Source organism: Balaenoptera acutorostrata, chromosome X (assembly GCF_949987535.1).
Source record: "Balaenoptera acutorostrata chromosome X, mBalAcu1.1, whole genome shotgun sequence".
Taxonomy (NCBI): domain Eukaryota; kingdom Metazoa; phylum Chordata; class Mammalia; order Artiodactyla; family Balaenopteridae; genus Balaenoptera; species Balaenoptera acutorostrata.
Window position 1 is genome coordinate 64,734,882 of NC_080085.1, and position 23,075 is coordinate 64,757,956.

At 44.7% G+C, this 23,075-nt stretch overlaps 1 protein-coding gene across 2 annotated transcripts in view; it reads left to right on the forward strand.

Annotated features, from left to right (window-relative positions):
- The window catches only part of SLC16A2 (solute carrier family 16 member 2), a 117,802-nt gene extending 95,163 nt beyond the window's left edge, over nucleotides 1-22,639 (forward strand). The window contains exons 2-6 of one of the 2 annotated variants that reach the window (XM_057539062.1): nucleotides 8,734-8,878; nucleotides 12,113-12,563; nucleotides 14,237-14,380; nucleotides 18,238-18,466; nucleotides 20,060-22,639. In XM_057539062.1, coding sequence (XP_057395045.1) covers nucleotides 8,734-8,878; nucleotides 12,113-12,563; nucleotides 14,237-14,380; nucleotides 18,238-18,466; nucleotides 20,060-20,280 — 1,190 coding nt within the window. In that variant the 3' untranslated portion in view covers nucleotides 20,281-22,639. The remainder of the gene's footprint in view (nucleotides 1-8,733; nucleotides 8,879-12,112; nucleotides 12,564-14,236; nucleotides 14,381-18,237; nucleotides 18,467-20,059) is intronic. The other variant, XM_057539061.1, reaches the window with a different exon arrangement.
- Nucleotides 22,640-23,075: the final 436 nt, after the last annotated feature.

Genomic DNA, 23,075 nt, shown 5'->3' on the forward strand with positions numbered 1-23,075 from the left:
CTATTCTTCGTCCGTTGTTTCAGTGGAGACCATGCAGGGAACCTGGACGCTCACCCTTGCCAGTCTGTAACTTCCGGCTGTCCTCCCATTCCTGAAGAGGTGCCAAGGTGGTGTCAGTGAAGGCCAAGTAGGAAGCTAGGACTTTTAGCAGCACTCAGTACAGTATCATTTGAAGCAACGTGGAGAATAGTAACGAGAGACTCTTACCTCTCCCAACCAGTTAAGTATCAGAGGAAGACCAGTGGGGATCTTGAACACCAACCCTTGCTCAGCATAACAAGGCACCCATCCTCCCCAGGGTGTCCATGGAGGCTAAGCAGGGAACCTGGACTTCCATCCCCATCTCTTCCACCCCATCTAGAAAAAATGTGGTGGTACCTTGCTGGCACAGTGTCATAGTAGGCCTACTAAAACACAAGATTTTAATAAGATACAGAGTCTCATAACATAATATCCAAAATGTCCCAGGTAAAATAGAAAAACCACTTGTCACACCAAAGACTAGGAAAATCTCAACTTCAACGAGAAAAGACTACGTGTTGTTTTCAATGAGAAAACACCAAGATGACACAGATATTGAAATTATTTGACAAGGATTTTAAAGCAGCCACTATAAAAACGCTTCAATGAGCAATTACAATCATACTTGAGACAAATGAAAAAATAGAGTCTCAGCAAATAAATAGAAAATACAAAGAAGAAACAATGGAAATTTTAGAACTAAAAAATACAACAACTGAAATAATAATAATTTTAAAAACCTCACTGGATGCGTTCCATTAAATAATGGAGAGGGCAGAGGAAAGAAGTAGTAAGCTTGAAGACAGAACAATAGAAATTATACAATCTGAACAACAAGGGGAAAATAAATTTTTAAAAAATGAACAGAGCCTCAGAGAACTGTGGTGCTATAACAAAAGATGTAATATTCCTGTCATCAGAGGAGTCCTGAATGGAGAAGAGAAAGAAGGTGGGGCTGAAAAATTACTCAGAGAAATAACGGTTGAAAAATTCCCAAATTTGGCAAAAGAAAAATCTACAGTATTAAGAAGCAGAGTGAACCCCAAAGAGGGTGAACTCAAAGAAATCTATGCCAAAACACATCACAAACTTCTGAAATATAAACACACACACACACACACACACACACACACATCTTGAAAAAATTGAGAGAGAAATGATGCCTTAATTAAGGGGAAAAACATTCAAATGATAGTGGATTTCTCATCAAAAACCACAGAGGGTAAAAGGAAGAAGTGGCAAAACATTCTTCAAGTGCTGAAAGAATAAACTGTCAATCCAGAATTGCATATCCGGTGAAACTATCCTTCAGGAATGAAGGGGGAAATCAAGGCATTTTCAAATGAAGGAAAAATAGGAGAATTTGTCACCAGCAGACCTACCCTAAAAGAAAGGCCAAAGGAATTCTCTAAACAAAAAGGAAACAATAGAAGAAGGAATATTGGATCATCAAGAAGGAAGAACAATGAAAAGAGTAAAATTATGGGTAAATACAATAGAGTTTCCTTCTCCTCTTGGATTTTCTAAATTATGTTTAACAGTTGAAGCAAAAATTATAATGATTCCTGATGTGGTTTCAATGTATATAGAGGAAATATTTAAGAAAATTATATTATAAATGGAGGATAGTGAAAGGACATGAGGGAGTTTAGGTTTTTACACTCCACTCAAACTAGTGAAATGTCAACATCAGTAAACTATGATGTAATAGCTAGAGCAACCACTAAAAAAGGTATACAAAGGGATACACTCAAAGCGCTATAAATAAATCAAAGTGGAATTCTAAAAATTGTTAAGGGAGCCTACAGGCAAGCAGAGAAAAAGAAAGTAGAGGAAGGAAAAACAGAGGGAACAAACAGGAAACAAAAATAAAATGACCCTAACATGTCAATGATTACTTCCTTGCAAATGATCTAAATACATCAATTAAAAGACAGAGATTGGCAGGGAAAAAAAAATACCCCAACTATAAGCTGTCTACAAGAAACTTACTTCAAATATATATCTCCAGGGAATTATGCTGGGTGAGAAAAAGCCAATTTCAAAAAGTCATGCACTATATGACTCAATTTCTATAACTTTCTTAAAATAATATTATAGAGATGGAAAACAAATTAGTGGTTGCCAAGAGTTAGGGATGGTGAGGGAGTGGACTGGGTGTGACTATGAAAGAGTAGTACAAAGGAGATCTTTATGGTGATGGAATAGTCCTGTATCTTGATTGCAGTGGTGGTTACACAAATCTACACATGTGATAAAATGATATAGAACTATACACACATATTGTACCAACGTCAATTTCCTGGTTTTGATATTATAGTATAGTTATATACGATGTAACCATTGGGGGAAACTGGGTGAAGTGTTCATGGGATTTCTCTGGATTATCTTGGCTATTTCCTGTGAATCTATAATTGTTTCAAAAATAAAAAAAACTCAGATTAATTTTTTAAAATCTATATTTTAAAAACTACTGATAATATCATACTAAATGGTGAGAAAATTGCAGCTTTCCCACTAAGATCAGGTTCAAGACAAGGCTGTCCCTTCTCACCACTCCTTTTCAACATTGTAGTGGAAGTTCTAGCTAATATAATAATACAAGAAAAAGAAATAACAAATACACAGGCTGGGAAGGAAGACATAAAACTGTCTTTGTTCACAGATGACATGATCATCTATGTAGACAATCTGAAAAAAATGACAAAAACTCTGGAACTTAAAAGCAATTACAGCAAAGTTTCAGGATACAAGGTTAATATACAAAAGTGAATCGCTTTCCTATAAACCAGCAATGAACAAGAGGAATTTGAAATTTTAAAAATGAATGCCATTTACATTAGCACCCCCAAAAATGAAATACTTATGTATAAACCTAACAAAATATGTACAAATTTATATGAGGAAAACTACAAAATTTTGATGAACTAAAATTCAAAGAACTAAATAAATGGAGATATTCTATGTTCATGCACAAGAAGACTCAATAGTGTCAGGATGTCAGTTCTTCCCAACTTGATGTATAGATTCAATGCAATCCCAATCAAAATCTCAGCAATTTATTTTGTGGATATCGATAAACTGATTCTAAAGTTTACATGGAGAAGCAAAAGACCCCAAATAGCCAACACAGTATTGGAAGAGATGAACAAAGTTGGAGAACTGTCACTACTTGACCTCAAGACTTACTATGAAGCTACAGTATTCAAGACAGTGTGGTATTGGTGAAAGAATAGACAAACAGATCAATGGAACAGAATAGAAAGCCCAGAAATAGATTCACATAAATATAGCCAACTGATCTTTGACAAGAAGCAAAGACCATACAATGGAGCAAAGATAATCTTTTCAACAAATGGTGCTGGAACAACTGGACATCCACACGCAAAAAAATGAATCTAGACACAGACCTTACATCCTTATCAAAAATTAACTCAGAATGGATCACAGACCTAAATATAAAACACAAAACTTTAAAACTCCTAGAAAATAACTTAGGAAAACTTGGGTATGATTATGACTTTTTAGATACAAGACCAAAGTCACGATCCAAGAAGGAAATAATTGATAAGTTGGATTTCATTAAAATTAAAAACTTCTGCTCTGCAGAAGACAATATCAAGAGAATGAGAAGATAAGCCACAGACTGGGAGAAAATATTCACAAAAGACATATCTGATAAAGGACTGTTATCCAAAATGTACAAAGAATTCCTTAAACTCAACAATGAGAAAATGAACAACCCAGTTGAAAAATGGGCCAAAGACCTTAACAGACACCTCATCAAAGAAAATATATAGATGGCAAATAAGCGTATGGAAAGATACACAACACCATATGCCATCAGGGAAATACAAATGAAAACAACAGTGAGATATCACTACATACTTATTAGAATGACCAAAATCTGGAACACCGACACCACCAAATGCTGGCAAGGACGTAGAGCAACAAGAGCTCTCACTCATTACTGTTGGGAATGCAAAATGGTACAGCCACTTTGGAAGAAAGTTTGGCAATTTCTTACAAAACTAAACGTACAATTTAGCAATCATGCTCCTTAGTGTTTAACCAAATGAATCAAGAACTTACGTCCACACAAAAATTTGCACACAGATATTTATAGCAGCTTTATTCATAATTACCAAAATGTGGAAGCAAACAAGATGTCCTTCAGTAGGTGAGTTAGTAAATAAACTGTGGTACATCCAGACAATGGAATATTATTCAGTGCTGAAAAAAAAGAGCTTTCAAGTCATGAAAATACATGGGGGAAGCTTAAATGCATATTACTAAGCGAAAGAAGCCAATCTGAAAAGACTACATACTGTATGATTCCAACTATATAACATTGTGGAAAAGGCAAAACTATGGAGACAGTAAAAAGATCAGTGGTTGCCAGAGGTTGGGAGGGGAGGAGGAATGAATAGGTGGAGCATGGTATTTTTAAGGCAGTGAAAATATTCTGTATGATACCATAATGATGAATACATGTCATTAACATAAAAAGCTATATCCAATATAATTTAAATTTTCTTTGACTGTGCGAAAGATACTTTCAAGCCCAATCATCAGCTTTCATTGTATTTTAGAAATTCAGAAGGGCCAAATAATGGTGAGTTGTAGTTGATAAAATGACAGTAAGATAATTTACTGAATTTAAGTATTTTTTCATTTTTGATAATACGCTTGAACTAATTTTTTTTAAAATCCAGCCAGAATAAAAATACATACATCATAAATGAGATTTCCCACTGGCACTTCCTGCTTCCCTGCCCCCTCTTCTTTTTTTATAACAGATTTATTGAGGTATAATTTACATATGGTAATATTCACCCTTTTTATATGCTCAGTTCTATGAATTTTGACAAAAGAATATCACCACTTACAGTCAAAATATATAACATTTCATTACTCCGAAAAGTTCCCTCATGCTCATCTACAATGAGTCATTTCCCCTCACCCTTCCTCCTGGCATGCACTGATCTGTTTGACCCCGAAGTTTTGCCTTTTCAGAATTACATATAAATGGAATCATTTGTGTCTGGCTTCTTTTCACTTAGCACAATGCCTTTGAGAATTGTCCAAGTTGTTGCCTGTATCAATAGCTCATTCCTATTTATTGCAGAGTTGTATCCCATTGTCTTAATGTATATCCACGTATTTATCCATTCACTAGTTGAAGTACAATTTGAGTTATTGCCACGTTTTGGCAGTTATGAAAAATCTGCAAAAACATCTAGGTACAGGTTTTTGTATGAATATAATTTTTCATTTATCTTGGGTAAATACCCAGGAGAATGATTTTAGGGTCATATGGTAATTGTATGTTTAACTTTTTTTTTAATTTATTTTTGCCTGCATTGGGTCTTAGTTGTGTCACGTGGGATCTTCGTTGAGGCAGGCGGGCTCTTCATTGTGGCGTGCGGGTTTCTCTCTAGTTGTGGCGTGCAGGTTTTCTCTTCTCTAGTTGTGGCACACAGGCTCCAGGGTGCATGGGCTCTGTAGTTGTGGCACACGGGTTCCAGAGTATGTGGGCTCTGTAGTTTGCGGCACACGGGCTCTAGTTGAGGTGTGTGAGCTTAGTAGTTGTGGCATGCAGGCTTAGTTGCTCCTCAGCATGTGGGATCTTAGTGCCCTAACCAGGGATAGAACCTGCGTCTCCTGCATTGTAAGGTGAATTCTTTACCACTGGAGCACCAGGGAAGTCCCCCTGTATGTTTAACTTTTAAGAAGCTACCAAACTGTTTTCCAAAGCAGGTATACCGTTTTGCATTCCCATCAACAGTGTATGAGATTTCCAGTTCCTCTATATCCTCACCAGTACTAGGTATTGTCATTTTAAAAAAAAAAGCCTTTTTAGTGGTTGTATAGGGGTATCTCGTTGTGGTTTTAATAAGGATTTCTTGAATGATTAATGATATTGAGCATCTTTTCATGTGCTCAATTGCCATTCATGTCCTGTGTTTGTGTGTAAAATGTCTGTTCAAATCTTTTGCCCGTATTTTAAATTGGACTGTTTGCTGTCTTATTGAGTTGTGAGAGTCAACTCACACTTGTACTCTGGATACCAGTCTTTTATCAATGTGTGTATTGTAAATACTTTTCCCAATCTGTGGTTTGCCCTTTCATTTTCATAACAGTATTTTTCAAAGAACAGAAGTTTTACACTTTGATGAAGTCTAATGTATCAATTTTTTTAATGGATCACACTTTTGGTAATTATCTATGAAATCTTTGCCTAACTAAAGGTCAAAAAGACTTTCTCCTATACTTTCTTCTAGAAGTTTTAAGTTTTACATTTGAGTCTATGATCCATTTGTATTAATTTTTATGTACGGTGTGACTATTGGTATTTATAAAGCTCTCATACATATGATCACATCTGATAATCTTTAGGTTAAAAAAACACTTTGGGGAAGGCACATGGAGAATTTTAATCCCCATTTTACAGATGAGAAGTCGGAGGATTAGAGAAGTGCTGTGTGATTTGCTCAAGGCCCCATAGCTGATAAGAAATGAAATTGAAAGGTATTAGGTAAAATTGTGATGAGAGTTCGGGTCTCCTGTGGTCTCAGGCCAGTAGTGTTGGAGACAGCCAGCTAAGACTCAAGATGGCACCCACAGCAAAGCAAAGATTGCCAGTGGAGATCTGAGCAACCTATTAGGCACGGAGGAAAGAGACTCAGACAGTGGACTAGTCTAACCTCAGACTGCACTCCTCTGGCCCATTTGGGGCTCCACAATTGAAGAGAGCCAGAAGCTGGCCTGGCATCCTGTTCAGGTGACACTCAATGAATACTTTCTGATGATGATGATGAAGACTAGGAACGTGTTAAGAGGGGAGCTCTCAAAGTAATACAGATTTAGAAATTAAAGCTAAGAAGAAATATTAACGAAACTAAGAATTGTTTAGCCTAGAAAACAGAGGCCCACGGTGAAACTTGATACAGCCTTCAAACAAAAAAAGCTTGGGCTTTCTTTCCGAGGACTGAGCAAGGGGAAATGGTCTGGAAGAATCCAAGTAAAAGGGCAAATTTCTTCCTCCCTGTTGAGGACTGTTACAGACACTTAAGAGCCTTTATAAACAGAATAAACTCTTCTTATTTGAGTTTGGAGTCAGGGATTTGCCAAACGTGGGCTCTTATGAAGGATTTCAGCATGAGAGTTACATGACCCTCTTGCATAGTGTCCTTATAAATCTTTGGGTGTCTCCTGAACCTGCCCTGTGTTCCTGTACAATTCCAGGAGCCCTTTGTCTGTGGTCTTCCCTACTCCTTAGTCTTAGCATCTTCACAGGACTGTTCCAATGACCAAGAGAAGTCTTACCTAAGCTCCTGAAGGCTTAATTAATTCTCATGTTCCTTGGCACTAAAGCCAAGTAGCCCAATGCCTAAGGCTATAAATCTGGCTTAGCATCCCTGGAAGGAAGCTTGAATTGTTGGCTAGTCCAAATCTGACCACAGTGCTTGAATCCCCTGTTTTATATCTACCTCTGCTTGCACACCTCCAATGATGGGAAGCTTCATTCATCCCAGTAAGAGATATAATACAATGAACGTTGGACTAGAAATAAGGAGAGTTAGGGTTGAGTCCCAGCTCTGCCACTTAACTTGCTGTGTGATCTTTGGCAAGTCCCTTCACATTTCTGGACCTGTTTCTTTATCAGTAAAATGGTTGTAGAGGCATCTCTTTGTTTTAGTTTGTGTTTGTTTAACTGCTATAACAAATAGCCCTAGAAAATTCAGTAGCTTAAAGGACAAGACGTTTCTTTACTTCTTATGTAACATTCAGGGCAGGGGTTCCAGATTGGAGAGAGAGGGGGAACTTCACTCCATTCAGAGACCCAGACAGAACTGATGGCAGTTCTGCCAGTCTTAATACATGGCTTCCGGGGCTTCCCTGGTGGCGCAGTGGTTGAGAGTCTGCCTGCCAATGCAGGGGACATGGGTTCGAGCCCTGGTCTGAGAAGATCCCACATGCCGCGGAGCAACTGGGCCCGTGAGCCACAACTACTGAGCCTGCACGTCTGGAGCCTGTGCTCCGCAACAAAACAGGCCGCGATAATGAGAGGCCCGCGCACCGCGATGAAGAGTGGCCCCCACTTGCAGCAACTAGAGAAAGCCCTCGCACAGAAACGAAGACCCAACACAGCCATAAATAAATAAATAAATAAATAATAAACCCAAAGTTTAAAAAAAAAAAACAACAACAACAGAATGATTCGTAATTAAAAAAAAAAAATACATGGCTTCCAAGGTCACTCTGCCGTTATAGCTCCCAAGTAAGCAGAAACATCATGGTAGTCTTTTTATGGTCCAGGTCTGGAAGTGGTATTTGTCTTTTTTACCCCCATGCTACTGGTCAGAATTCAGTCACATGGTCAAGCCAAACGGCTGAACAGGCTAAGAAATGTAGTGTAGCTGTGTGGTAGCTAGCTAGAAGTCTCTATCACAGACTTGATCTCTAAAGGCTCCCTGCCCCAGCTTTGAAGTTCTGGGTATGCTTATGAACTAGACTCCTGGTTCTCACCTTGCTTTGTTACAGGCACTTTGAAAATTGCCTAACCTCACTGGCCATCAGGGACTAGCAAGCTGGCAGTGCAGACCAAGGCAATGCCCCCAGTGAAAGGCCAGAGAAGATCTGAGATACCAGCCGCACCACCAGGTAACACATTAAACTAAGGTGTCTTTGTGCTTCTTTTCTCTGCAGCATGGGTAGGAGCCCTCTCAATGGGCATGATCTTCTTCTGTTCTCCCATTGTGAGTATATTCACTGATCGATTGGGCTGCCGAATCACAGCAACTGCAGGGGCTGCCGTCGCTTTCATTGGCCTCCATACCAGCTCCTTCACCAGGTAAGGCTAGGAGTTGCTGACCATTTGCCCAAGGCTGAGGGTTGGCTTCTTTCTGGGCCTCAACTAGACACTCTTCTCATTGCAGAATCCCCTGTGGCCCTTTCCATGTAGGGTCCTCAAGACCCTGTTCCCAGGAACTATTGTCCAATGGGACTCATCTTGGTAGGGTCCCCAGGACACATTGGTAGGAAATATACCCAAAGAGGACCCAAGAGTTCCAAAGTGGTGGGAGAAGCCTGAGCTTGGGCATTCATACTGCTGGGCCCAAGTCAAGTTTTGGCCACTGAATGGCAATGGAACAATTCATGAGTACCATTCCCCTCTTTGAGCCTCAATTTTTATACTGTAACATGAGGAGATTAGATCAGGTCTTTTCAGGTGTCTTCCAGCTCTGCCATTCTATTTCCCTTCAATATGCCACACATCTCATGACCTCAACTGCCCTCCTGGAAATGAACTTCTGGAGTAAGCCCATGTGAACACCTACCATTACAGGATTCCTAAGGTAATCTTATGCTGAAAAAGAGGTCAGCTGAGCCCAAGGCTGTTTAGCATTTCTGGTCCTTTTCCATTTCTGGATAGCAATGTATGGATGATTTGGAACAGATAAAGATTCATGTCTTGGGTGTGAGAAGGGACGTTTAGCAGCCTCCCTCACTGAGATACAGACCCAGCACCCAGCTACCCAACTAGGCCTAAGCTAGGTAAACTCAAACTCTGGTCCCATAGGTCCCACTGGCAGAAACTGGTAGTGTCGGTCAAGGAGCAGGCTACAAGTTCATTTTCTGCTTTCTTCCTGCCAGCTCTCCAGAAGCATGTCTGTAGGGGAGGAGAGAAGTAAAAACCCTCCACCACAGCCTGAGGAATATGGGATTCCTAAAGAACTCCAATGACTTTCTGCCAAAGACACTTTGGGAGTTATGGTACCTCCTACTTCCAATCTGTCTGGGCTGGTTAGGAGAATGCCAGCCTGGAGACATGGCTAGCTTATCAGAGACTTGCTTTCTGAGCTTGGCTCCCCAGAGAAGGACCATGGTTATGCTCTCCAGGCCTAAGGTTCCACTCACAGCAGAGAATGATAATTGTGTTCTGCTACAACTGGGCCTTGTGAGGTTGAGCCAGCTTTCTTTATGACTTGAGCATTTCCGGCTGCCCAGCCCACCCTCCAGCAGAGCTTGGATCTGGCCTGCAATGGTTTCTTGGCTTGGTCCCATCCAACTGGGACAGAGGCAGGGAAAACCATATCCTGTCTGTAATCTGCTCAGTCCTCCCAGGGCAGCAGCTCCAAACCCTTTCAGGACCCCTCTGGTGGTCGGCCTCATTTGCCCTCAGCAAGCTCGTGTCTGGCTCCTTGTGGGAAGGAGCTAGGCCTCAGAAGCAGCTCCAGTCTCAGAGCTACACAGCAGAGGCCTGTTTTTTAAGGCCAAGCAGAGCAAAGTGTAAACAAATTAGCAACATACGGATCCCATTTTCCTTCCAATCCACATGAGCTCAGTTACAGGAGGGGAAGGAGCTCAGATGTGCTTTCTCCTGGCATTCTTCTTTAGGCACATTGGAGTAGGCGTTCTGTTCTCCAGCCCCTAAGCTCCTCCCCCACCCCCTTTGCCCTTTCTGTAAGAACATCTTCAAAGCCAAGAAACTTTCTGGATGGCTTCATATCCAGTGGAAAAATGGCTCTGCTTGTGGCTAGAACTCCAAGTCATCTTTCCTGTTGCTTGAATCAGGGCTCTGAGTTCCTTTGGATGGTGTGAAGTGGGGCAAAGTTCAGGCAGGGGTGGGGAGGCCTTGGCAAGCCTGCTCAGGGGCCTCCTGCCTTTGGGCCCAGCTAGAAATAGATCCACCACACAGCTCCCTGAACTGAATCCCATGCTTTGCTCCCACTGGCCCCCTCCCTGAGGGTCTCCCTCAGACCTTCATAACTCCTCTCCCTTAGACAAGGCCCCTAGCCCAGATCAATCCCAAATGGTACTTAGACTCTAACAGGAGGAAGCCCCAAGGAATCTGACAGAAGAGGAGCATTTGGCTTAGCTATGTGTTCTAAGTAGAGGCAAGCCTTTTGAAACCAAAGCCCTTGCTCATATCCAATGAATGCAAGCAGATAGAAAGAAATGATGATGATAGCTGTCTTGGAATCATGAGTACTAGCACCACTTCATCTCTGCAGCATAGGTCCAGTCCTTTAGTATGAGGACTGGATCTATCTATGGAGAGGAACTGCCCAACCGTGGAAAGTATTAGGTTATTACGTGGTCAGATAAGAAATATTGCAAAATATGTGGAGGCATCAAAAAGAAAACAAAGTTTTTCACTAGTTTGTGCCAGTATCATCTGAGGGCAAATGGCCAGCCAAGCTGACCTTCCCATGGCCTTTTCCCTTCTGATACTTTGCCTTCTGTTATAGAAGTTTATAGTCAAAGCAGGGCCTAAGGGTTTTAAGCCAGAGCCTCTCTTACTTGGCCAGGCTCACAACTTCTTTGAGTTTCCAGTTCCCATCAAGCAGCCAAGCTACTCTGGGAAGCTAGTCCATATCATGTCCAGCAACAGGAGCCAGGCTTTGGAAGTTATAGAAACTCCTTACCTTAGGATCCCCATGGAAATTATCTGGGGCCTGGAGTAAACGGTCTTGGGACATCCAAACCGTGGGCATGGTTGGGGAGGGGGTGTCTCTCAGAACACCACCAACCATTCTGTGAAATATTAAGGGCCCTGAGCATGAAGAAAGACACTGAAGAGTCTTATGGAGGGTCTCAACGTTCTAGAATCTTGGCTCCTTGCAGAACTTTCTTGTTACTTGGGATAAAGCTTTGGTTACCAGCCCAACCATGGTGTCTAGGTGAGCAATAGGTGTAACTATTCTTTCTAAGGCACTGACTTACTCTTTGTAGCCCCTCATCCAGACTTTGCATAGGCTAGTTTCGGCTTTCTTTTGAACAGTACTCTCTGATGGAGTACTATGATTCAAACTAGAGTCACACAGACTTAGATTCAAATCCAAGCTTTGCTGATCCCCAGTTATGCTGCCTTGGGTAAATTACTTTACTTCTCTGAGCCTCTGTCTCCCCATCTACAAAATGGGGATCAGAAGGTCCTATTCCTTGTCTGTTCTGAGGGTCAGTAGTAACTGGGGCCGTGGGTTAAGGGTGGGGGTATGCAGATCTCAGGAGGGTGAGGGGGGAAGGGCAGGTGGATTGCTGGTCAGGCTTCTGAGGATAGCTCTTGGTGTCTCTCCCACAGCTCACTAAGCCTGCGTTACTTCACCTACGGGATTCTCTTTGGTTGTGGCTGTTCCTTCGCCTTTCAGCCATCTCTCGTCATCCTGGGCCATTACTTCCAACGCCGTCTGGGTCTGGCCAATGGTGTGGTGTCTGCTGGGAGTAGCATCTTCTCCATATCCTTCCCCCTCCTCATCAAAACGCTGGGGGCTAAGATCAAGCTCGCCCAAACCTTCCAGGTGCTGAGTACCTTTATGTTTATTCTTACGCTGCTTTCACTCACCTACCGACCCCTCCTGCCCAGCTCGCAGGACACCCCAAGCAAGAGAGGTGTCCACACCCTGTGCCAACGCTTTCTGGCTCAGCTCAGGAAGTACTTCAACATGCGAGTGTTCCGCCAACGTACCTACCGCATCTGGGCCTTCGGGATCGCTGCTGCTGCCCTTGGCTACTTCGTTCCCTATGTACACTTGGTGAGGAATACCAGGGTGGGTCCACCCTACCTGACCCCAAGACGTTGCCCTTAACCTGCCTGAAGTCCAGAGGGTAGGAGCAGAAGACATTGAAAGGGCAGACCTGGAACCTTTGGAGAAAGACAAAACAGTGGTTGGAGAGACCCAGAGTAGGAAAGAGCACAGGCTGAGGGAAGACCTCAATGGGAAATGGGGGAAGTTCCTCAGGGGGAGGCCTATGCCTATGCCTATGGTTTCCCACACTGATAAATCTAGATGGATTTTCAGGAGAAGATAAGCATCACCGGGATACAGGAGGCTGCCCCAGATGACCCAATGATAGGGTTTTCTTTTCTTTCTTTTTTTTTTTTTAATTTATTTAGCAGTGCTGGGTCTTCGTTGCAGTGCCTGGTCTCTTCGTTGTGGCGTGTGGGCTTCTCTAGTTGCAGTGCATGGGCTCAGTAGTTGCAGCATGTGGGCTCAGTGGTTGCAGTGCTTGGGCTCTCTAGTTGCAGCATGCAGGCTCTAGAGCACGCGGGCTCAGTAGTTGCAGCACGCCAGCTTAGTTGTGGTATGTAGGATCTTAGTTCCCCGGCCAGGGATCACCAGGCCCCCTGCCATGGGAGCACGGAGTCTTAACCACTGACCACCAGGGAAGTCCCTCAGTGATAGAGTTTTCTAAGAGTGTGTCTTATGGAATGCTAGTCTTTGGGGTCAAGTAATTTTGTTTAAGAAATAACATATACTAGATTTCTCTAGCTTCATAATATGTAACAATCTTTTAAAGGTACCAAAGATCCTGCTGTAAAGAAATCAATTCAGCTTTGTTTAACCACCATACACCCAACTTACATGGCCACAGATTTGTTGGTTGTAGTCCAGTGTTATCTTCCACAGACCTTGTGTTTCTTTTTTTTTTTTTTAAAGGATTTTCTTATTTATTTATTTATTTATTTATTTTTGGCTGTGTTGGGTCTTCGGTTCGTGCGAGGGCTTTCTCCAGCTGCGGCAAGCGGGGGCCACTCTTCATCGCGGTGCGGGGACCGCTCTTCATTGCGGTGCGCGGGCCTTTCTCTATCGCGGCCCCTCCCGTCGCGGGGCACAGGCTCCAGACGCGCAGGCTCAGCAATTGTGGCTCACGGGCCCAGCTGCTCCGCGGCATGTGGGATCCTCCCAGACCAGGGCTCGAACCCGTGTCCCCTGCATTAGCAGGCAGACTCTCAACCACTGCGCCACCAGGGAAGCCCGACCTTGTGTTTCTTAAAGCACACTTTTGGAATATTACCTGGAAGTTAGTGGATCCTTCTCCCTTGGTGACCTGCTGTTACCCCAGGCTGTCAGTTCTGGGTCAGGGAATGAGGAGATAATAGGGGAACCCTTGGACTTTTTTCAGTTGTTAAGGCTGTATTCTGTCCTGCCAGGGCTTGGAAGGGGCTTAGAGACACCCACTGCCCTCAGCTGTTGCTCAGAAACCGAGAATCCAGAGAGCCAGGGGATATGCAGCCTTTTAAGCTGTTAGAAACAGCCAGAGAGCTTGTTCTGGAGCTAAGGCTATAAGGGAGGTTGCTGCAGGAGAAGGAACTCTTGCCATGGTCCAGGGAAGTAAGCAGTAGAGGGTTCTGGGTATGCCAACAATTAACCAGCCATCTCTTCTTCTTCCTCTTATCCCGGGGGCCTGGTGCTATGCTTTTCAGATGAAGTATGTGGAAGAGGAATTCTTGGAAATCAAGCAGACCTGGGTGCTCTTGGTGTGTATTGGAGCTACCTCAGGCCTTGGGCGCCTTGTGTCAGGCCGTGTCAGTGACTCCATTCCTGGACTTAAGAAGATCTACTTGCAGGTGAGTGTGACCACCCTGTCTACTGTGGGGAGAACAGCCTGCCACAGATGCTAGGTTATCTCCAGCCTTTGGGATACAGTGGTAGGATGTATAACTGCTGTGGCCTGGGCCCCAGCTCTGACACCAGCTTGCTGTGTGACATGGGAAAGTCAATCAAATTCTCTAAGCCTCCGTTTCCCTTGCTTTCAAGTGAAGATCATCATCCTTGTTCTGCCTCCTTCATCAAAATGGAGTGAGGATGTAGTGAAAGCTGTCAGTGTAGATGGAACCTCTAAGAACACTTTCAAAGAAAATGTTTATTAATAAAGGCTCTCCCATCTGAAAGAGGGAAACTGAAGCCAGGAGTTAGATGCTGCCCCCATTGAAGACTGAACTCATTGCTACCTTATACTCTCTTGGAGGGTCTTGAGCATCTGCAGTACTCTGTGGCCCAGTGTCTCTCTCCTCTAGGCCCAGACCCATCACTTCTTATACCTCCAGAGCTACTTGGTACCAAACACTGGCTCTCAAATGCTATCCTCTTGACGGGCACAAAAAAATTGCCAGAAAAGGCCAGACCTCACTTGCCCTCTCTACACCTCACTTTCCTCTTTCATGCAATGAGAATAATCCTTGCCTTTCCTATCTCACCTTGCAGGTGAGAATCAAAAGGAATACAGGTGTGACCAGGCTTTGAGAAGTAAAAAGTGTTATAGCCATGCAAAGTTTTAATCCTTCTCACAGTGACACAGGTAGCCTCATATTGTGGGCAGTACCCATGTGGATGCTCGAGAGGCCACTTTTTGTGTGACCTGGGCTCTGGTCTGGCTTGAATACAGACTACTGCTCAAGCTGTCTGTCTTTGTCTACTGGGCAACAATATTGTCTTTCGGACCTGGCTCATGCTTTTTGCTACAGCAGCTGGGTTTACCAGAAGGTGCCCAAGTGTGGAACCCTGTGAAGGGGTAACAGCAGCCCCAGAAAACATGTGGGTCACAAATAGTCCATCAGGAAGGTGGTTGAGTTCTGACTATCCTGGAGAAGTCCTAAAAGAACTTCCAAGGGGCCCTGACTATACACACAGCAGGGATTTCTCTGTCTTCTGATAGCCCCAAGTGTTTTCCTAAATACCCTCGTATGTCTTGGATGAGGATATGATTAAGGTTTCCTGTTGTGTTTAACTTTGTGTTAGATTTGCAAGAGCTAGTGAATCTGCTTTGTCAGAGCTCAGGGTGCCATTATGGTCCATCCAGTCCAACCTCTCATTACACTGATGGAGAAACTGAGGGAAAGACTCAGACAGTCATGGCAGAGCTGAACTCCTATGTAGCACTCTTCTCATATTCCACTTTACACTAAGTGATGGATGGCAGAACCAAGTCCCAGACGTGATAAGTGACTAGACCAAGGTCAAACCAAAAGGCTGTGATTGAGATAAACCAATTATAAAATTTTAAATTCCTGTGCCAATATCAGCAAGACCTTACCTGGGTGGCTTTTTGCATAGGACTGTGTGTGGCTTTCCCAGCCTCTTCCACATGGCACCCCTGTGGGTCTTCCCTGTCAATATCAGCAACTCCAAGATGCCAAAGAGTGCTGGAGATCAGGGTAAGCTAGTATTGGGCCAGGGCTTTATCTTGAGGAAAAGCAGCAGCCCTTGCCTAGCCATATAGCTCATTTCTCACTGCAGTCCCTAGGAGAGAGGTAGGGCCCAAGCAGTTTTTGCTTTGTGTTGTGTAGAGGGAGTTCCAAGAGAGGCAGAGGCATTAGCTAGTCAGAAGGAGAACTAGGCTAATGGCCCAGTGCTTCTGCTGACCATTTCCCCTACCCACCCAACAATCTCTCTCCTTTTCCACTCTTACTTGACCCAGTTTTACCACTTAGAACAATATAAAATAATCTTGGAACTTTTTAGCTGAAACATATCTTCATCAACTTGTAGTCCAAATTCTCCATTTTACAAACTGAGGAACTGAGGCCCAGAGAGGGAAAGTGATTTGTTCAAACTCATTGTGCTGGTAAGTGTCTCAGGCTGAGAGCACAAAACAATGAATGAACTTCTCTCTCTTGAGCTACTCTAGATACTCCATCACGAGAATTTGCCTCCCTTTCTCCCCGGGTCAGATGCAGGAGTACTGGTCTGGGAGAGAAAAGGAGTGTACACAGCTTCAGGTTCTGAAGAGCCATCCACTAGACTTTGTGGTTCCTACTACTGACAAAGACAGGCACATGTGTCTGGTGTCAAGCCCCTGGACAGTCTATTGGTAAGGAAATGGTGACAACCTGCAGGACAACCTCATTTTGGGCCAATTCTTGAGGCCTGATTCTCAGTTCCAAGAGGGATTTTTAATTTCCGAACCTTGGCAAGGCCTCGTGGAGGATGTTAAGAGGCAGCTAGATACAGTAGGTAGTAATTACAGCCAATTGAAATCACTTAATGGGGTCCTTTGTATTATATAATGGTATTAACTCCTTAATTGCCATACCATTATGACTCGGTTGATAGGTGGGTCTGGTTTTATCTTACAGTTGTACATGAATCTCCTAGAGGAGAAACTGGGATATCTGGGTTCTTATTCCTAGATTCTGCCTAGCTTTCCCAAAACATCTTGGGCAAAGTTCAAAAGTCCTTCAACAAAGAGATTTCCTTAGATGGCATGACCAGGACATTTCTTATCCTCTCCAAAATCCAACCAATTAGCCTAACAAACCCACTGGCAGCAACAACACAGAAAATCTTTAGTGCTTGAAACAGCCTTGACCCTCCTACCTGCCTTCCATGTGTTGATGTGGTGACGTACCCTTACCATGTGGTGACTAACACTTCCTGGGTAAGTCAGCCTGCCTGTGTGAACTATTAGAAAATCCTGGATCCTGTCAAGGCCTTGGTTAACAAATCAGGCCTTAGCCCTGACCCTGGGACAACCTGGCTCTGCTGGCTACAGTGGGTGGAGCCCAGGTCTTCAGTCTGGCTCACGGACACAGGTTGCAGATGACCTTCATCAAAAGGCTAGCTGTGTTTCCAGTGGCCCTTATCTCTATTGAGAGGGAAAAACCAGCCTCTGGAAAGGCAGCTTCTTTACTTCAGAGTCATTATGCTCAGCCCAAAGAAAGCCCAGTGGCTAGTCAGTGCCCCCTGGACTGGCTTCAGGCTCCCTAGACCTCTTCCTAGTGTCTTGGTTCTCCTTAGAGCCCCCTTTGTTACCTTCGCAGGGTGCCCAGACAAGCCCAGAAGCCCCCAGAGCCATAACGTCTGAGTGTCTGAGATGGGTGGTGTGTCCCATGTCCTAAAGCCTAAGGAACCTGGGTGAACCTCCCAATGGCCTCCTTCATACCAAGGTGTTTTCTAAAAGCAGTCTCCCACAAAAATGAGGACTGGCTCCTTCCTCATTTCAGGAAGCTGTGCCTTCCATTCATGCCCCCATCTAATCATTATTCAATTATTCAAGTCATCCTCACTTCCTCCCCTTCCTCTTCCCATATCTAACATGGATCTGAAAATACCAGCATGGTCTGATCCCAGACCCTGTTGCCTGGGGCAGACAAACACAGGATCAGAAAGCAGCAACAGCAATTCCCTTTATCTCAGAGTCCAATTAAAAGACAACTTCTTGAGGACAGGAGCAATGAATGCGTCCTCTTTTAAAAGTCTTGACAGAATCAAAGTTAAATAGGGGATCTCTTAAAAACTTTAAATCCTAAGTCCTTCTAAGCAGGACTTAGAAGGGGCCTAAGTAACTAGTCCACTGGGCTCTCTGTTGATATCCCCTTGCCCCATTTTACAGATGGTAGAAACGAGGCCCTGAGAAAGGAGATGTGATTTACTATGTGGTCTTGGCAGGCAAGCACAACATGACCTCAGGCTGTTGCTCCTTTAGGTCATCTCCTTCCTGCTCCTGGGCCTGATGTCCATGATGATTCCCCTCTGCCGGGGCTTCGGGGGCCTCATCGTTGTCTGCCTCTTCCTGGGCCTGTGTGATGGCTTCTTCATCACCATCATGGCCCCCATCGCATTTGAGCTGGTGGGCCCAATGCAGGCCTCACAGGCCATTGGCTACCTCCTGGGCATGATGGCCCTGCCGATGATTGCCGGACCCCCCATTGCAGGTGAGGTTAATATTGCAGGGAGGGCATGAGTGGGGGAGTCCTGTCTTCCTTGGGACCTAGATCTCCTAAGCACCTCTGCTTAAAGTCCCTTTTCTCCTTCTTTTCTATTTAAGCAGCCTGGTCAGAGTGCATGAAACCCCTTACCACTATTGGTGAAAGAGACTAAGGACAGTACATGTGCATGGATTCATTTGGGGGGATGGGCTTTTCATGGCTGTATATCTGTTGCTGTGGGGTTTTATTGTAGACAGCATGGCTGATTCTGGGACAGTAGAGAGAGAAATGGGTTTGGCCTTCCTGACCATTCTATTGATCCAGAATCTTCTCTCTCTCTCTTTACAGGCAAGTAATTATTTGGAAGGTAGTTGAGCAGGAAGAGAAGAGAAAGTGGGCCCTGGTTTTATTAAGACTTAGAGATACCCCCTCCTCCTCTACCAGCTTCTGAATTGAGCCTGTAGAAAAGATTTGATTAAGAACACAACCCAGGACTGGACCAATGAGGCTCACTTCTAGCAGGCAACAGGCAAAGTGTTGGCTTGCCATCTTTCAGCACTCCCCATTTCTCTCTCCACTTCCAAGAAGGACATTGTTGGTACCCCAGAGAACTTAGGAAACAAGGAAAACTAATAAGAAGAGAACATCATTTCCTTTCTTTAGGATTTATTGCAAATATTGATTCATGGGCTAGAGTCTCCTAGGCTGGCCAACTGGGCTAGCTCAACAAGTATTCCTTGAATACCAATTCTGTGCAAGGTGTTGTGAGGGCACTGGTCATGCTGTGTTACAGTGACAAAACCTTCTACTCAGGCCCTTGTTCAACAGCCACACTGTCCACAGGGGGAGGGGAGCCTCTACCCAACTCCTGATCCCAAAGGTGGATCCCAGAATCCATATCTCTTTCCATTTTGCTTACCCCAGGGCCTACTTGCCTTTCTTCGGTAGTGTTTCTGGGCTCATCCTCCCTATGAGGTGTCCCACATTAGCTTCTGGAGGTGAGCAGGGAAGGCCCCGTATCCCATGCCAAACACATTTACCATATTGGTAACCTAGAGGAACCCAGAGGGGCCAACCATATCTGTAACTGGAAGGAAGGATACACATACAGCCTCCTCTTAGGGCAAATGGGCACTTCAAAGAAAGGGAAAATAGGAACTTGGCTGAATTGTTACACAAGAACACTCTAGCCCAAGGTGGGGGTGGAAGGGTATATCATTGTGAACCAAAACAAGTCTTGGCCATCTTCTGTGGAGTTCTTTTAGAGTAGCTTCCCTCCTAACTCCATACCTTGGAGTGACTCGAAGTTAGCTGTAGCTTCATGAAAGTCAGAAATGGAGAAATTGAGAAGCTTCATTTGCTTCTTTCATAACCTCAAGAGCCTGCAACCCCAGTGCCTCAGGGAGGAGCAGCCTGTCTTTGTAATAGAGGTTTTGTTTCTTCCATCTAGGAGTGTTTAAACTGAGGCGGGCTCTCGGGTCAAGGCAGTACAGGCCAAGAGTCTCTGGATAGGCATTGTGATGGCCCCTAGAAGAGGCAGAGAGCACCTTTGTACAGGAGGGCAAAGCTGGGCTTGACTTGTCTCTGTTGACTTTTCAGGCCTCCTCCGCAACTGTTTTGGGGACTATCATGTGGCCTTCTACTTTGCCGGTGTGCCCCCCATCGTCGGGGCTGTAATCCTCTTGTTCGTCCCTCTGATGCATCAAAGGATGTTCAAGAAAGAGCAAAGGGATTCCAGCAAGGATAAGATGTTGACCCCTGACCCAGACCCCAATGGAGAGCTGCTGCCAGGCTCCCCCACCCCTGAGGAACCAATCTAATGCCTCTTATTTGCCATTGTGTGCTCCTCCCCAAACCTTTCCCTTCACCCTGCCCTGCTCAGCATTTACATTTTTGCCACCAGCACACTTGTTCCCAAACCTGCACATGCAGCATTTCAGCCACCTGACCATCCCCCTGGAGCCAAAGCTCCAGGTGTTCCAAACTCATTAACCAAATTCTCCCTGTGAATGCCTTTAAACTTGCCAGGGTCCTCTCCTCCCAGGATCTAGGAAAGCTTGGGATCACCCCCTCGCCTTTGGACCCTCTCCATATACTTTCTAACTCTTGGGGGAGGAGGATGGGAACTCCTGGCCCAGCTTGTTAGTCACCCACTAAAAGCAACTGCCAAAGGTGCTACTGTGTCCCCAGGAGCCTGGTGGGAAGATCCAAGCCTCTGTGTGCTGAGGAGTTCCTTGCCATCTGTCCTTAGGAACCATTGGGGGGTGCGAGGGAAAGGGCATAGAGGTAAAATGAGACAAGGAGCCTTGTTTAGCCTCAGAGTCTCTGAGGGCTATGGCTTCCCAAGAGGTGTGGGTGATATCATTTTACAAGTGTACAGAGAGTCTCCCCATCATATGGTTGGTTAACAGTCTGCTTTCTTCTTTCCTTCCTCCTTTTTTTTTCCTCTACTGCCTCTTCTCCCTTCTCATCCCCCTCTGTTTCTTTTTATGACTGTCATAGACTCATGGGTGCTTGAAGAAAGGAGGGACCCAGAGCTTGGGCCAATCAGCCTCACCTTGGCCCAGCCCGCCCCTAACACTAGCATCAATTCCACTCATCTCAGGCTGAGCCACATCTCATTTTTTGGCTCAAGCTGCTATAATCCTATACTGGAATAATAGAATATCACATAGGAAAGGGACCTTAAACACCGTAAAATTCCACTCACTGATTTTTTACAGATTTTCCAGGACAATGCATTAACCTGCAGGCTGTCCCAGCTCCCCATCCTTATATCCACCTGTCAAAATGTGAAGAAATTCCTTTCATCTCAGCAGGCAGAGGAAGACTGATGACAGGGGGAATGGCATGGTGGGGGGAGGAGCAATAGTTATGGACCTGGGGAAGGACCAACTCCATCTCTCATTATTCATGACGGGTCAACATTTCCACCTGGGCCAGGCCAGAAAAGGAACTGTTTGAGGGAAAATCCCATTCGCAACCTGGATCCCCCAAAGGTAGAGGCAGCAGCTGCACATAGGGTTGGAAAACTTCTAGGAAGAGGAAACCATCCTAGCCTTTACTACCCAATGTGTCCCCCATGCTGGGCATCCTGGACCACTCTACTTAGTGGGCATTAAAGGTGCCAGGAAAGGTAGACTCTGGACCATCTTCATCCCTCTGAAGTAGGTACCAGATGTTTCCCTATGCCTAAGCTCTGGGAAGCACTCTTGCTGCAGAGCATTTCCAGCCAGGCTGTGTCCGGCCATCACAACTCACCTTATTAGGAGCTCAGCCTCTCTCCTCACTCAGCCTCTTTGTATTTCTCCCTATGCTGGGTATTTTTCTGCTGTGTTCCTATTACCCTAGCCTTTCATCATCTTCTTGCCAGGCATCCCTGGCTGTCACCTAGAGCTAACAGTGACTTGCCACCCTGAGCCAGGGCCATCCCAGGGCCAGGAGGATGAGATCGCCCCTGAGGAGCTCCAAAGAAGACAGTGGTCCCCACCCATGAGTTTTTCCGTTACAAACAGGCAGCTGGGGCATGGTTGGCCTCTGATGGCTTCATTCAAGGCCAAAGTCTGGAGCCCCCTCCCTTGGTCCCAGTCCAGCTCTTATCAATTCCCCGAAGGAAAACCCATTGGTTCTTGGCTCTGTGAATAGGAAGGGGCCTGCCTAATTACGATTCTGTTATCCCAAACAGCAGTGGAACAGGAGGAGCTGGGCCCCAGGAGCTCTTTAAGTCCCAGAAGAGGCCATTGAAAATGTTGGAGCGACAAAGCCCCTGCTTCCATTGCTCCCTGCCCACTCCCACCAAGTCACCTGAGGGCAGTTCTGCAGGGCCTCCTTTGTTGCTCATGGTGTGGATAGCTCTTAAGAATCAGGGTGCTACCCACTTCTCTCCAGATGAAGGAAAGACATTCACAGGTCCCAAATCTGCCCTATCAGGTGTCACATAACGTGGCAGGGTGTCAGTTTACTTCTTCCACACATGTACGCGTGCATGTGCGTGCTTGTGCACTTTTGGAGAGAATGTTGGTTGGCGAAAGCAGCACAGTATTAATATTTAGGGTAAGATGCAGCCTCTTATGCACCACAGTTAAATCAAGGAGAACGAACAAAATTTGGGAGCTTGAGATCTGGGACATTTAAATCCTCAGAAGGTTTGGAACAAAATAAACAGATCTAAAAATCCAGCTTTGGTGTGTTATGTTGCCTACACGGGTGAAATAGTCTTAAAAATCCAGCTTTGGTGTGTATGTTGCCTACATGGGTGAAATAGTCTTAACCTGGTTAACAGCGGGAAGTTTACTTTCAGAACTGAAATCTCATTTCAAATCAAATTTCTGCCAGGGTCTGTACTCCTTTTCTTCTCCCTTGTAATTGATGGAGGAACTTGAATGGGCTAGTATAGCTGGGTTATATAGTCAGGCAGCAGCCTGGAATTGAGGGTGATACAGAAGAGAGACCCATAACAATGACAAAGCTGGGAGTAACCTTAGAGTCTCCCTTGTCCATACTCTGCACTGAATTTAAGTGAGGACACTGAGGCCTGTATATAAGGCACTGCAGCAGGCTCACACAGTTTGTCAGTGACAGAGCAGGCTGAAACCTTGAACTCAGGTCGACTTCC